The sequence below is a fragment of the Eretmochelys imbricata genome, chromosome 1 (assembly GCF_965152235.1).
Source record: "Eretmochelys imbricata isolate rEreImb1 chromosome 1, rEreImb1.hap1, whole genome shotgun sequence".
In the NCBI taxonomy this organism is placed as follows: domain Eukaryota; kingdom Metazoa; phylum Chordata; order Testudines; family Cheloniidae; genus Eretmochelys; species Eretmochelys imbricata.
In genome coordinates this window covers 13018838-13032541 of record NC_135572.1, presented here as the reverse complement: position 1 = coordinate 13032541, position 13704 = coordinate 13018838, and the positions used below count along the sequence as shown (strand labels likewise).

Genomic DNA, 13704 nt, shown 5'->3' with positions numbered 1-13704 from the left:
TTGTGCCTAAACCACACCCTGCTAGGGTGCCTCCGCACGGGCCAAAATCGTATTACACCTGTAACCATCCCCCAGTGGAAGAAGTAATGCAAACAGGCCACAGGTCACTAGTGACCGCTTACGGGGGTGCTGGAACAATTTTTATAATGGGGGTGCTGGGAGCCATTGAACCAAACTGTAAACCCTGTATGTAACGGAAACCACTTCAAGCCAAGGGGTTTGGCAGCGCCCCTAGTTCCAGCACCTATGACCGCTTAGGCTAAACCAGAGCAAACCTCAGCTGTAGACAAGAAAAAACACCATTTGACTGGGGAAAGCTTGTTCCTGTGTGTAACATGGGTAAGTGTCACCAGTGCAAAACACGGCAGGTTTGCAGTAGTGTAGTTCCACTGGTTGCTAGCTGGCGATTGCAGAAATAGGGATTAAGTCCCAATAGAGCCGTGGCCTATTATCTAACCTGGAGACCTGAAACAGTGATGAATTACACAGCTGATTTTTCCTGGTGTAGACAAAGTGCTAGAGGTGAGGAGAGGGGATTCCTGCCTTTTTGGCCCGTTCAGACCTTGGCCTCCTTACTGAGACTGCCAACAAGGAGGTCCTTCGTGGCAGTTCAGATTAGTTTGGAGACCTGGACATGTGTCCACTGGGAACTCTGAGGGTCACAGACTCATTCCTTGTAGACACCCAAACTTCATCATATAGTAGTTTTTGAATACTATGGACCTAAATTAGATTTCAAAGGAGTCGTCATTGCTTGTTTCCAAGCTAACCAGTTCCCTGGGGCTAAACATTTTCAGGGAAAGGCTCCCACAGACAGATGACTTTTACAAAATCCTCTCCCAGCAAAGTTACTAAGGCCCAGACCCTCAAAGGTATTCAGGCACCTAACTTCCATTGATTTCAATGCCCATGGGACTTAGGAGTCTTTAAGGTTCTGGGCTTAAAGGCACAATCCTGCACCACTGAAGTCAATGGGCGTTTTATCACTGACTCCACTGGGAGGATCAGGCTCTAACTTTTTAACATGTGAACAATAACATTTCTAAAACAACATCTTAAACAGCAGGAAGGCATAAAAATACAAGTTTTATTTTATTGAAACAAACTTTATCATTCAAAATAAGTTAGCATGGTTTGTGTTTAGGTCAGTTATCCAGAGACACTTGAAACTTGTGATTTTTTTAAAATTAGAAATGACTACATAAATTAATAAAAATAAGAAAAATAATTTGTCCACAAAATTCCATACTTACTAGCAAAACAGTCTTGCGTAGATAATTTATTTTACAGTATCTGTACATTTTACTTACAATCTACCCAACCCGTATAAAAATAAGCCTTACTTCAGTATTCAAGGCAACAGATTTGTCTTACAAATCAACATGTTTTTTAAAAAGGTCATTAGCATACAAAACAGTGACTGTAGCTTCCCAAGTCTGGGTTGTCTGTGCACATTTGCATGGAGACTGCAATTGTGTGTCTTGTTGCAAAGGATTCTAATGCAGTTTCTCTCAGGGAAAAAAAATAAATGGATATTTCATTTTTCTTAAAACTGAAACAGCTTCTAACTTTCCCTCCGTGTGTCAAGAAAAAAGTAGTGTCCCCAAACAACTGGATGTTCCATTACCTAGCAGGCAAAAAAGGGTAATTAGATGAATTTCCCACAGATGAGATGACACTGTTCAGGTTACTAAAGTCTATCAGTGCCTTACTCCAGTGATCTGATCTTGCAAGATGCACAGCACCCTCAACTTCCAACAGACCCAGGGGAATAGAGGATATTCTGCATCTAAGATTCCCTGTTTGACATGGGTAGTTAACTCCCATTTAAATGAGGGGCAATTACACACATTAAATCAATGAGAGTAGAATCTACTTCTCTTTTAGGAGAGTGGTTCTGTGCTGACATGGTGGGGGCGGGTAGGATGACATTTTTCTTTTGAAGTCAGGAGAGTTAAAGTAATTTCCTCTCCCCCTCCTATTGAAAGTGTCATAGTTTCCCCAAAATGTAGAGCATGAGCACTAAAGCAGTTCCTCTCTACACAGCTACTCTGGTTACTTCTGCTATTCTTTTTTGGACAATTGTGCAGAAAATATCCTGGCGATTCTTTTTGTTTCTTCTTCTGGCAGATCAGTTGATGTCAGGTTTGGTTTGTGACGGTTCTGTCTTCGATAGGGAATTCCCCCGGCTGTGGCACCATCTCCTGTCTAAGGAAAAGACAGTGACATAATATTAGACACCACTTAGAACTTACACTGAAATGCTTTACTGATCATGAGGAAGCACAGCAATGCGTCTGGGAAGTGCATGGCTGATACTTGGGAATCCAAAGAGATTACCTTTCCTGCTCTTCTTGCTTCCATGGAGGATATAACCTACTGGAAGTGCTGTATTTTCCATTGATCTCTCATTCTCCTTTAAATGATTTTCCTCACATTCCATACACCAACAAGCATAATGGCTCAGTATGGCGGACAGGAGCCCCAAGTTATCCATCTTCCTGTAGCTTCTAAAAAAGCTTTTAACACCTCCCTTTTCCCCTCCCCCACAAAAACGATTAACTTTAAAGGGACACTGCCAGGTTAAAAATATATTTTAAAGACATTTCCTAACCTTTGTTACTAACATCTTAGATTACAAAATCTGAAATTTTTTTAAAATTATAGTCATATTTTATCTATTGCTGTTGCTTGCTTACTTTCTGCATTTCTCGATGTTGCACAGTTTAGTCAATGTCACTTTACGGTTCTCACATATTAACACAGTGCTGCACTATCTGGGTTGGAAACCATATCTGAGGAGTGGATAAGGGAATGTATTTGTTTTAAAAATGCTATAGACATTGGGATTAAAAAGAAATGGAAACATTTCTATGATTTCTCAATAGGGGGCCAAATGTGAGCTGTCAGTGGCCCCCTTCAGTGGCTTGAGTTATTAGATTCTTTAGGAAGATGGCTTAGCTCTAGTGTGTGTTAGTATCACATCCAGGTAGTGGTGGACGACTGCTCAGAAAACAGAACACCAAGGATTTTATGGTGGACAGCAACCCTGTAAGTGGGTGGAGGATCCACTATATGGGGGTTTATTAGGTCCTTCCCATCTCTAATTTCTAGGATTCTCAAAAATCCACTTGTTTTCCTTTCAGGGTTGCTGGAAAAATTCATATAGTGGGGGTGCTGAGAGCCATTGAACCAAACTATAAATTCTGTATATAATGGAAACCACTTCAAGCCAAGAGGTGCGGCAGCACCCCTAGTTCCAGCATCTATGTCTCCTTTGGAACTAATGCCACCTGTGAGCTGCATTCAAGCTGTCCACTCATGGATCCTAAGAACAAGTGTCCTCTCCAGATCTTGAACCCGTCTCAAAGTATTTGCTCTCTGAGTGTTACACTTACAATAGTTGGTCTCCAAGCGCTACACTTGGTCCTCTCCATAATAAAAGAAAAGGAGGACTTGTGGCACCTTAGAGACTAACCAATTTATTTGAGCATAAGCTTTCGTGAGCACTGTGGAAACTGCAGAAGACATTATATACACAGAGACCATGAAATATAATGTCTTCTGCAGTTTCCACAGTATGCATCCGATGAAGTGAGCTGTAGCTCATGAAAGCTTACGCTCAAATAAATTGGTTAGTCTCTAAGGTGCCACAAGTACTCCTTTTCTTTTTGCGAATACAGACTAACACGGCTGCTACTCTGAAACACTCTAATAAAACTCCTTACCCATCTTATTCTTTTCTCACTTGGGAAGCAATGGTCCCCCCATATTTTAAATAGTAAAAACTCAAATGGATAGTTTTTTTGTAAACATCTTCAGCTTATACAGCATCTCCACTTGCCAAATGTCCGCTTATCTCTGTGCACCAGCAACTGTTCATTTAGGTCAGCATAGGGTAACTCTATCTGGCAATTAACTGCTGTGGGGTTAGGGAGGACCCTCCGCCAAAGACATATTTGTTTCTTAACCCAGTTTTTGAAAATTACTTCACAATGGAAGAGCCTATTTCTTCCTGCCCAAAATGATTTAGGGTCTGCAGTATTTCCCCCAACAAAATATTTCGGGAGCTCAAAGCTTGGGCCTAGAACTAGATAAGAGTCTGAGCTACAAAATTCAGATATGGATTTTAACTCTCAGAAGTTTGTGGATGGCACATCTGTGGGTTCAGGTCTCTCTCTATGCAAACCCTCTGCTACTGAAGTCAGTGGAGTGAGGACAGATGGTCCAGACTGTAAAAACTAGCATTATAATCCCTAGACACACCTGCTATACTTCCTTTCCTGTAGTCAGACCTCTCCACACAAAGATTAGTCTAGTAACAGAGACCCTCAAAGTTTGAAGAAACCCTTTAGACATAAAATGCATGTTCATTTAAATTATTTTAAAAAGCAGCATACATTAAAACACACGATTAACATTGACCCCTCTGGGGCCTTCCTCCTTCACTCAGCCCCATTATACACACCGAAAAGCTGAACACTAGCAGAGGGACTTAGGGAAACTTTCTCTCTCCAATAAGTTCAGAACTAGACCAATTCTAGCAACCACAGAGATATTAAGAGATCAGAGTTTGTCCACTATTGAACATTAAGAATTGGAAGTAAAACTGAGTGCTTTAGGAGCACATAGCTTGGCATAAACTGCACTTCTCTTAACTCTGGTTGAAGATAGACTTATCATACTCTAAGCACAGACCAGCCTGTGACCTTTCACCCACATAGCTGGGCTCTTTCTCTTGAGGAAGGTTTTGCAGACTTAGGCTATGTCTACGCTACGAAATTAAGTCGAATTTACAGAAGTCGGTTTTGTAGAAAGCGTTTTTATACAGTAGATTGTGTGTGTCTCCATGCAAATGCTCTAAGTGCATTTAGTCGGCATTTAGTTGGCGGAGTGGTCCACAGTACCGAGGCAACTGCTGACTTCCAGAGCGTTGCACTGTGGGTAGCTATCCCACCGCCCATTTAAATTCTGGGTAGAAATCCCAATGCCTGATGGGACAAAAACATTGTCGCAAGTGGTTCTGGGTACATATCATCAGGCACTCCCTTCCTTCCCTCCCTCCCTCCATGAAAGCAAAGGCAGACAATCGTTTCGCACCTTTTTTCCTGGGTTACCCATGCAGACACCATACCACAGCAAGCATGGAGCCCACTCAACTCACCGTATGTCTCCTGGGTGCTGGCAGACGCGGTACTGCATTGCTACATAGCAGCAGCTCATTGCCTTTTGGCAGCGGACAGTGCAGTATGACTGGTAGCCATCGTCGCCGTACTCCAGGGTGCTCTTTTAGCCGACCTCAGCGAGGTCGGTCAGGGGCGGCTGGGCAAACATGGGAGTGACTCAGCCAGGTCATTTCCCTTTTAAGTTTCGTCTCATGGCGATTCAGTCCTGCCAGCAGTCCTACTGCACTGTCTTCTAATGAGCACCCAGGAGATGACGATGGCCAGCAGTCGTACTGCACCATCTGCTGCCAGCAAGATGTATAAAGATACACGAAGTGGACCAAAACAAGAAATAGACCAGATTTGTTTTGTGTTCATTTTCTCCTCCTTCCCTCTGTGAATTCAACAGCCTGCTAAACCCGAGTTTTGAGTTCTATCCTTGAGGGGGCCATTCTGTTTCTCCTTGATGCAAAGCCACCCCCTTCGTTGATTTTAATTCCCTGTAAGCCAACCCTGTAAGCCATGCTGTCAGTCGCCACACCCTCTGTCAGAGCAACGGCAGATAATCATTTTGCGTCTTTTTCCAGCGCAGACGCCATAGCACTGGGAACATGGAGCCCGCTCAGATCACCGTGGCAATTATGAGCATTATAAAGACCATGTGCATTATTCAGCAGGATATACAGAACCATAACCTGCAAGAAAAGCGAAACCAGGCGAGGAGGCGGCGACTGCAGCGTGGTGACGAGAGTGATGAGGACATGGACACAGACTTCTCACGAAGTACAGGCCCCTTCAATGTGCTCATCATGGTGTCAGTTGGGCAGGTTCATGGCGTGGAACGCCGATTCTGGGCCTGGGAAACAAGCACAGAGTGGTGGGACTGCATAGTGTTGCGGGTCTGGGACAATTCCTACCGGCTGTGAAACTTTCGCATGCGAAAGGGCACTTTCATGGAACTTTGTGACTTGCTTTCCCCTGCCCTGAAGCGCAAGAATACCAAGATAAGAGCAGCCCTCACAGTTGAGAGGCGAGTGGCAATAGCCCTGTGGAAGCTTGCAACGTCAGACAGCTACCGGTCAGTCGGGAATCAATTTGGAGTGGGCAAATCTACGTGGGGGCTGCTGTGATGCAAGTAGGCAATGCTATCACGGAGCTGCTGATATCAAGGGTAGTGACTCTGGAAAATGTGCAGATCATGGTGGATGGTTTTGCTGCAATGGGATTCCCTAACTGTGATGGGGCCATAGACGGAACCCATATCCCTATCTTGGCACCGGAGCACCAAGCCGCCGAGTACATAAACCGAAAGGGGTACCTTTCAATGGTGCTGCAAGCACTGGTGGATCACAAGGGACGTTTCACCAACATCCACATGGGGTGGCCGGGAAAGGTACATGACGCTCGCATCTTCAGGAACTCTGGTCTGTTTCAACAGCTGCAGCAAGGGACTTACTTTCCAGACCAGAAAATAACCGTTGGGGGATGTTGAAATGCCTATAGTTATCCTTGGGGACCCAGCCTACCCCTTAATGCCATGGCTCATGAAGCCATACTCAGGCACCCTGGACAGTAGTCAGGAGCTGTTCAACTAGGCTGAGCAAGTGCAGAATGGTGGTAGAATGTGCATTTGGATGTTTAAAGGCGCGCTGGCGCAGTTTACTGACTTGGTAAACTCAGCTAAACCAATATTCCCATTGTTATTCCTGCTTGCTGTGTGCTCCATAATATCTGTGAGAGTAAGGGGGAGACGTTTATGGCGGGGTGGCAGGTTGAGGCAAATAGCCTGGCTGCTGATTACGCGCCGCCAGACACCAGGGCTGTTAGAAGAGTACAGGAGGGCGCAGTGCACATCAGAGAAGCTTTGAAAACCAGTTTCAGGAATGGCCAGGCTATGATGTGAAAGTTCTGTTTGTTTCTCCTTGATGGACCCCTCCCTCCCCCCGGCCCAGTTCATTCTATTTTCCTGTAAGCTAAGCACGCTCCCCTCCCTGCTTCAATCACCGATTGCAGAGGCAATAAAGTAATTGTTGCTTCACATTCATGCATTCTTTAGTTGTATGGTTAAAAAAAAAAAATGCTGTTATGTGAACGCAAACTGAATTATTTTACTGCAACCAGTGAACATAAGAATGGCCATGCTGGGTCAGACCAATGCTCCATCTAGCCCAGTATCCTGTCTTCCAAGAGTGGCTCATGCCAGATGATTCAATGGGAATTAACAGAACAGGGCAATATCGAGTGATGCATCCTCTGTCATCCAGTTCCAGCTTCTGAAAGCAGAAGCTTTAGAAACACCCGGAACATGGGGTTGTGTCCCTGACCATCTTGGCTAATAGTCATTGATGGACCTATCCTCCAGGAATTTATCTACTTCTTTTTTGACACAGTTAGACTTTTGGCTTTCACAATATCCCCTAGCAACAAGTTCCAAAGGCTGATGGTGCATTCTCTGAAGAAGTACTTCCTTATGTTTCTTTTAAACCTGCTGCCAATTAATTTCATTGGGTGACCCCTTAGTTCTTGTGTTATTGAAGATAAGTGTCAAGACTCAACTATAACATGATTGCACTTAAAGATTAGACATTTACCAAGTTATACTAGACCCTTGTGCCAATCACTATGTCATGGAGGACATGGAAATTGTCAAAATGCCCCCAAACTGTGATCTTTTAAACACTTAAAAAAAAAAAAAAAGGAAAATGCCTACAAAGTCTTTAATAGAAAATACCTACTCAATTTCAAGGACAGAATGAATTTTCATTCTGTTTTGACTGTTACTTGTAAAATTAATTCTATGCAAACTCAATGAAATTCAATACTTTGCCATTTACACTGTCATTAATTTTCTGAAAGAAAATTGTGCTTTATACAGGGCCTTTGTTATAACACTGCAGCTTCCCAACTGTGTTGCACCAGATCAGAACATTTACTCTGAAGGGGACCAGTGTCAGGTAATAATGCTACAGCTCTGCAAAACCTTCAAATGATGTCCTCTTTAAACATACTGAAGAACAAATATTCAAAGGGGTGATAGATTATTTCTGCTAATACCATCCATATACAGCTTCCTGTCTGCTCTATGTCCCTCTCAAGGTTGCTCAAAGACCAAATCAGCAGCTTATTCGCCTCGCTCTCCTCCCCCTGCCAAGTGTCTGTGAAACAGCTGAAACATTAACACTGGCTGGAGAAATAGTAACCAGTTCAAACTGGCTCTGAGCTAACTCTTTTGACCTATGCACACGATTAGTAAGCAAGTTATCCTGAAAACGTAAAACGGAAAGCATAAGTGGTGCTGTTGCTCTGACTCCAGATTAATGTCTTACCACAAAAGTTACATATTTGAAAAGTGTTAAGTATCTTTCTCAAAAATAGCTTGTCAGGATGTCACCCTACCCCACTCCTATGTAAATTAGTTTGATCAGTTCATACAGGTCCTTCAGCTATTATTAAAGAACCCATGGCAATCTGGGGTATTAACCCTACTGTTCTGGCCAAATTCCACCTTGGATAACTATGCTGTGCTTCCCTAAATTTCTTCTGTAGCTTCAAGTGGATGCAGTATTGTTCACTTCCTGTTCTAAATTGTAATGTTACTGTGGGCTGTTTGACAATTGGACTGTTTCTAACCTAGAGGTGCCTGCATTTCAGGGGTGGGTTCCATCATCTTTTATGTACATCACTTTACATTTTGAAGTGCTTATGGAACCTTAAGAATGAAAGGAACTAAATGTAAGAATATTGAAGAAGTGGATTTACACTATAATAATGGCAATGGGTTTTTCTAGTGAATTTTCAAGCCAAGACTATGATTCCACATTTCTGAATATGTTGTGTGGTCGGAGATATAGGTAACAAATAAGTAAGATTTGAGTAGTAAATATTCATGAGAATATTTCTCTTTAAAACTTCTCAAATCTTACCCCATTTGTTCTTATATCGTCTCTAATTTATATTTATTTTAAGAAGTGTCAGAATGGTAACAGTCCCATTTAATACTCTGTCATTCCACTTCTTATAATGAATTCAACATGAGCTGTCTGTGGATCTGGTATGTACAGAACTTCTATTTCTATTGCATTTACCTTTCTACTTTGGTATCTCCCCTCCCTTAAAATGCTGCAACTCCTCAGCCAGCATGCCTGCTTCCCAATGTATTCCTTTTATTAACTCCAAAGCTGCAAAAAGGGTGGTAATAATGCAACCAGATTAAGAGGGGATATGATCAGAGTTTACAGAATAATGAATAGTATAGAGAAGGTAGATTGGGAGCTTTTGTTCTCTCAGCAAAAAGAAAAAAAACTGCATTCAATGAAACTGAAAGATGGCAAATTCAAAACTGATGTTTCAAATGATGTGTGATTAGACTGTGGAACTCATTGCCACTAGATGTTGAGGCCAAGAATGTAGCAAGATTCAAAGGAGGCCTGGACATTTATATCAATAACAAGAATATCCAGAGCTATAATAGTGCTAACAAAAATTTTGGAAGGGATGTCAAACCTCATGCTTCAGTACTTAAGCCAATCTAATTATTAGGGAACAGGAAGAGACCTTCATGGGGAACATGTTATCCTACATTTGCCTGCTGTAGGGTTTCTGGAGTCTTCTTCTGAAGTATCTGGTGTTGGCCATCATTGGAGACAAGATACTGGACTAGCTGAATTGTGAATTTCTGATCCAGTACAGAAACTCAGAGTCATAAAGTTTAATGTCAGAAGGGACTACCAGATCATCTAGTCTGACCTCCTGCATATCACAGGCCACTAAACACCACCCAGCATCTCTGCACCAAAACTGACAACCAGAATTATACCCAAGTATTGCAGCCCTCAAGAGACCAAACTATTGTGTGCCATAGGCAGAGAACAGGAGGAACCAAGGGACATCAATATCCGAAGACCCTGCAGTGGCAGGGAACGGATTAAATGAGATCTATGCAGATGTTCCCAGCAAGTGACTCGTGCCCCAGGTTGTAGAAGAAGGCAAAAAATCCTATGTTCCCTTCATGTAACCTGGGATCTGGCAGCAGGGGGCTGTGAAAATCTGCCTGTTCAAGAAGTCCTTGCATCCCCACTTAATGGAACATTTCTCCTCCCTGCACAAAGACCTCACCTCACTGTGCCCAAGTACGAGGAATCAGCTGAGCTCCCTGCAAAACTCAGTTAATACTGGTGGAACTTCAATGATGGGGAGTGGCTGAAGAGGGACTTTGACCTGGTCTTGGGGTTTTCCCACTTTTTGGCATACCTCACAAGACCGGACATAGGTAGAAACATCCTTGTCCATTCCCTCCCAGTGGAATGACCTCCCCAAATGGTCTTTGGTCCTGTTCACCCCAGCATGGCGACTAGGATGATCATGGGCTAAGCTCAAGAGCTGGACCTGGTACTTAGTTGGAACTACCAACTGTCTCTGAGGATGCCAGTCTTTCTGGTGTCCACCAGAAAGAGTTTCCTTGTATAAAAGTCCTCTTTTGACAACAAACCTGGATCAATTAGAAGAGCTGAGAGATGGTGGGTTGCTCTGTGCCGCTGTCCAAGCTCTCTGGAGGCTTTCATCTGCTTCCTGTTCGGTTTCAAACTGTTTCCTTGATGCTGGAGACATCAGTTCCTCACTGGATTGTGGACCTATGCTTGGTCCTTCTGGAAGCGATGTAGGGGATGGGACTGTTTCCGTTGACTGTGAACCGCTCTCCGCTGGGGCACTATGTTGGGGTTCAGGCTCCAGCTGAGCCTCTTGTGTAGGGTTATCGGCTGCTGCCGGTTCAGGTTCGGTGGGGCTCTCTGGTGTTGGGGTTGCAAGTACTGGATTCAGTGCTGGCAATGGTTCTGGTGCTAGTTGTTCCTCCGGTTCTGGGACTGGCTCTGTCTGGGACTCTGGGACTGAATCCACTACTGCTGTTGCAGACGTTGGCCTGGGGTCCGGGTCCATCACCTCTGACCGGGTCCTGGTAGAAGTTTCCGGAACAGAGCTAGGCGTGACGGCTTGTTTAGCCTGGCTGCGGGTGATCATTCCCACCCTCTTTGCTAGCTTCACCTGATTGGCCAAGTCTTCCCCCAACAGCATGGGGATGGGATAATCATCATAGACTGCAAAAGTCCACGTTCCTGACCAGCCCTTGTACTGGACAGGCAACTTGGCTGTAGGCAAATTGAAAGAGTTTGACTTGAAGGGTTGAATAGTCACTTGGATCTCTGGGTTGATTAAATTGGGGTCCACTAAGGAAGCATGGATAGCTGACACTTGTGCTCCGGTGTCCCTCCAAGCAGTGATCATCTTCCTGCCCACACTCACAGTTTCCCTTCGCTCCGAGGGTATCTGGGAGGTATCTGGGCCTGAGGACCTCTGGTGTGATTCTGGTACAATGAACTGTAATCTGTTGGGGTTCTTGGGGCAGTTGGCCTTCACATGCCCCGTCTCGTTACATTTAAAACATCGTCCAGCTGACGGGTCACTGGGGCGAGGTGGGTTGCTGGAGAACGGTGTGGTGGAACGATAAGGTGTCTGGAGGGTTCCTTGGGGCCTTGGGCTGCCCCTGGTAGTAGGGTGTGGTCTGAGGTTGTCCCTTCTGGTATCCGCTCCAACTGCGACCAGTTTTTTTCTTTTCTGCCACCTCCACCCATTTGACTCCAATCTCCCCCGCCTCGATTACAGTTTTGGGCTTCCCATCTAGGATGTTTCTATTTCCTCAGGAACACCCTCTAAGAACTGCTCCATTTGCATTAGAAAGGGCAAATCTTCTGGAGATTTAACACTCACTCCTGATATCCAGGCATCCCAATGTCTCACAGTGTGGTAGGCATGTCGGGTAAATGACACGTCTGATTTCCACCTTAGGGCTCTGAACCGCCGAAGGGAATACTCGGGTGCTAGCCCCATTTTGACTCTCTCCTTGGTTTTAAACGGTTCATACTTGTTCATGTGTTCCTTAGGCATTTCAGCTGCCACCTCAGCTAAGGGTCCACTGAGCTGCGGCCTCAGCTCTACCATTCTTGGTCTGTAGAGATGCTGTACCCAAGGCAGGCCCTTTCGAAGTTTTCTAAGAAGGCCTTGGTATCATTGCCTGGGATGTGAAGCGGTACCTGGAGAAGGATTGCTATTCTGCTGAGCCTTTGCCTTCTCCATCTCCAGTGCATGCTTCCTCTCTTTTTCCTTTTCCTCCAGTTCTTTTTCCCTTGCCTCCATAGCTCTCCTGTGAGCAGCCTCTTGGTTCTTTTCTACCTCCATAGCTCTCAGGTGGGCAGCCTCTTGATTTTTTTCTGCCTCTTTCGCTGCCTCTATTTCTTTGTCGCTTGCCTCCATAGCTCTCCTGTGAGTAGCTTCTAGGGCTTTTTCTGCCTCTTTCGCTGCCTCCAGTCTGGTTAACTCCAATTTGTGTTGTGTCTTGGTTTCTGTCATGTTTGCCTCTCTGTTTTTAACTAACTTTACAACCGAGAGTTAGAAATAAAACAAACAAAAAAATTGGCTTGTAAAATTTTGCTGTGCTGTAACCGGATACCTATGATCTGTGATAGTGATTGTAAGCCTACAGAAAAATCCTTAAAAAAAACAACACAAAACCTAACACCTTTGTCTCCAGGCAAATAGACAGAAAACCCCTCTAGTTGCTCTTAGGAAAAGAAAAACTTCTTCAGGTCTGTGAAGACTTGTGAATTTCCCTGAAGGAGGTTAACTACCCTGCCTTTAGGTAGAGAAAACTCCAGCTCACAAAATGCAATTCCCTTTTGTCTCTGCTCTGGCCCCAAAGCAGAGACAAAAAAAACTAACTGTTTTCAGCCAAAAACCTGCTTTCCAGCAGCCCAAAGGAAAAAAAATTTCCTTTTTAAAATCTGTGCTTCTTGTTAAAAAAACCAAAATCCTTAAAAAAAAACAAAAACAAAAGACTAACACCTTTGTCTCCAGGCAAATAGCTCTTTATCAACAGAGGCCAATGCAGGACACTGTGAGGCTAACTCCAATTTGCTCCCAGAGCTGAACCTGCTTCTTAGCATCTGTGGCATTCCCAGTGAGCCATCAACCCATCCCCATGTCAAGTTCCAATGAAACAGTATTACTGTGTTAAAACAACGATTTTCATGATCGTTCTCCCTACAAATGTTAACTCTTGTCCATATTCTCTGTTGATCTAAATGGCAAGGCCTTCAGAAATGCATTCCCTTACTCAGCTTTAGAACCTGTTCTGTAGCTGAAAGAGAACATCAGGTATATAGGCTCGGTCTTAAAAAAATATATATCGAGACTGGCTACAGAATTCCATCCACTTGGTGTTAAAGGATTTTTAGCTTTCTGCTGCGTTTGCCATTTTTGTGAGTACATTACAACTGACGCAGGTCAGTTTAGTGATCTCAAACATACGAACTCATATCTTGTACTTAAGCAACAACTACAGCCTGCTCCCCCTAAAGCCAAAAGGAATTTTGCCACTGACTCTGCTGAGAGCAGGATCTCACCCTAAGACAGGATAGTAAACCTTGGGTGATATTATAAAGGCATAAAAGGATATGATTATCTTGAAATCGTTATCTGGAATTCTTCA

At 43.9% G+C, this 13704-nt stretch overlaps 1 protein-coding gene across 1 annotated transcript in view; it reads right to left on the bottom strand.

Annotated features, from left to right (window-relative positions):
- Window positions 1-1055: 1055 nt before the first annotated feature.
- Window positions 1056-13704, bottom strand: part of C2CD3 (C2 domain containing 3 centriole elongation regulator) — a 91681-nt gene continuing 79032 nt past the window's right edge. Inside the window, exon 34 of the mRNA XM_077836791.1 lies at window positions 1056-2208. Within this exon, the coding sequence (XP_077692917.1) occupies window positions 2065-2208 (144 nt within the window). The 3' untranslated portion in view covers window positions 1056-2064. The remainder of the gene's footprint in view (window positions 2209-13704) is intronic.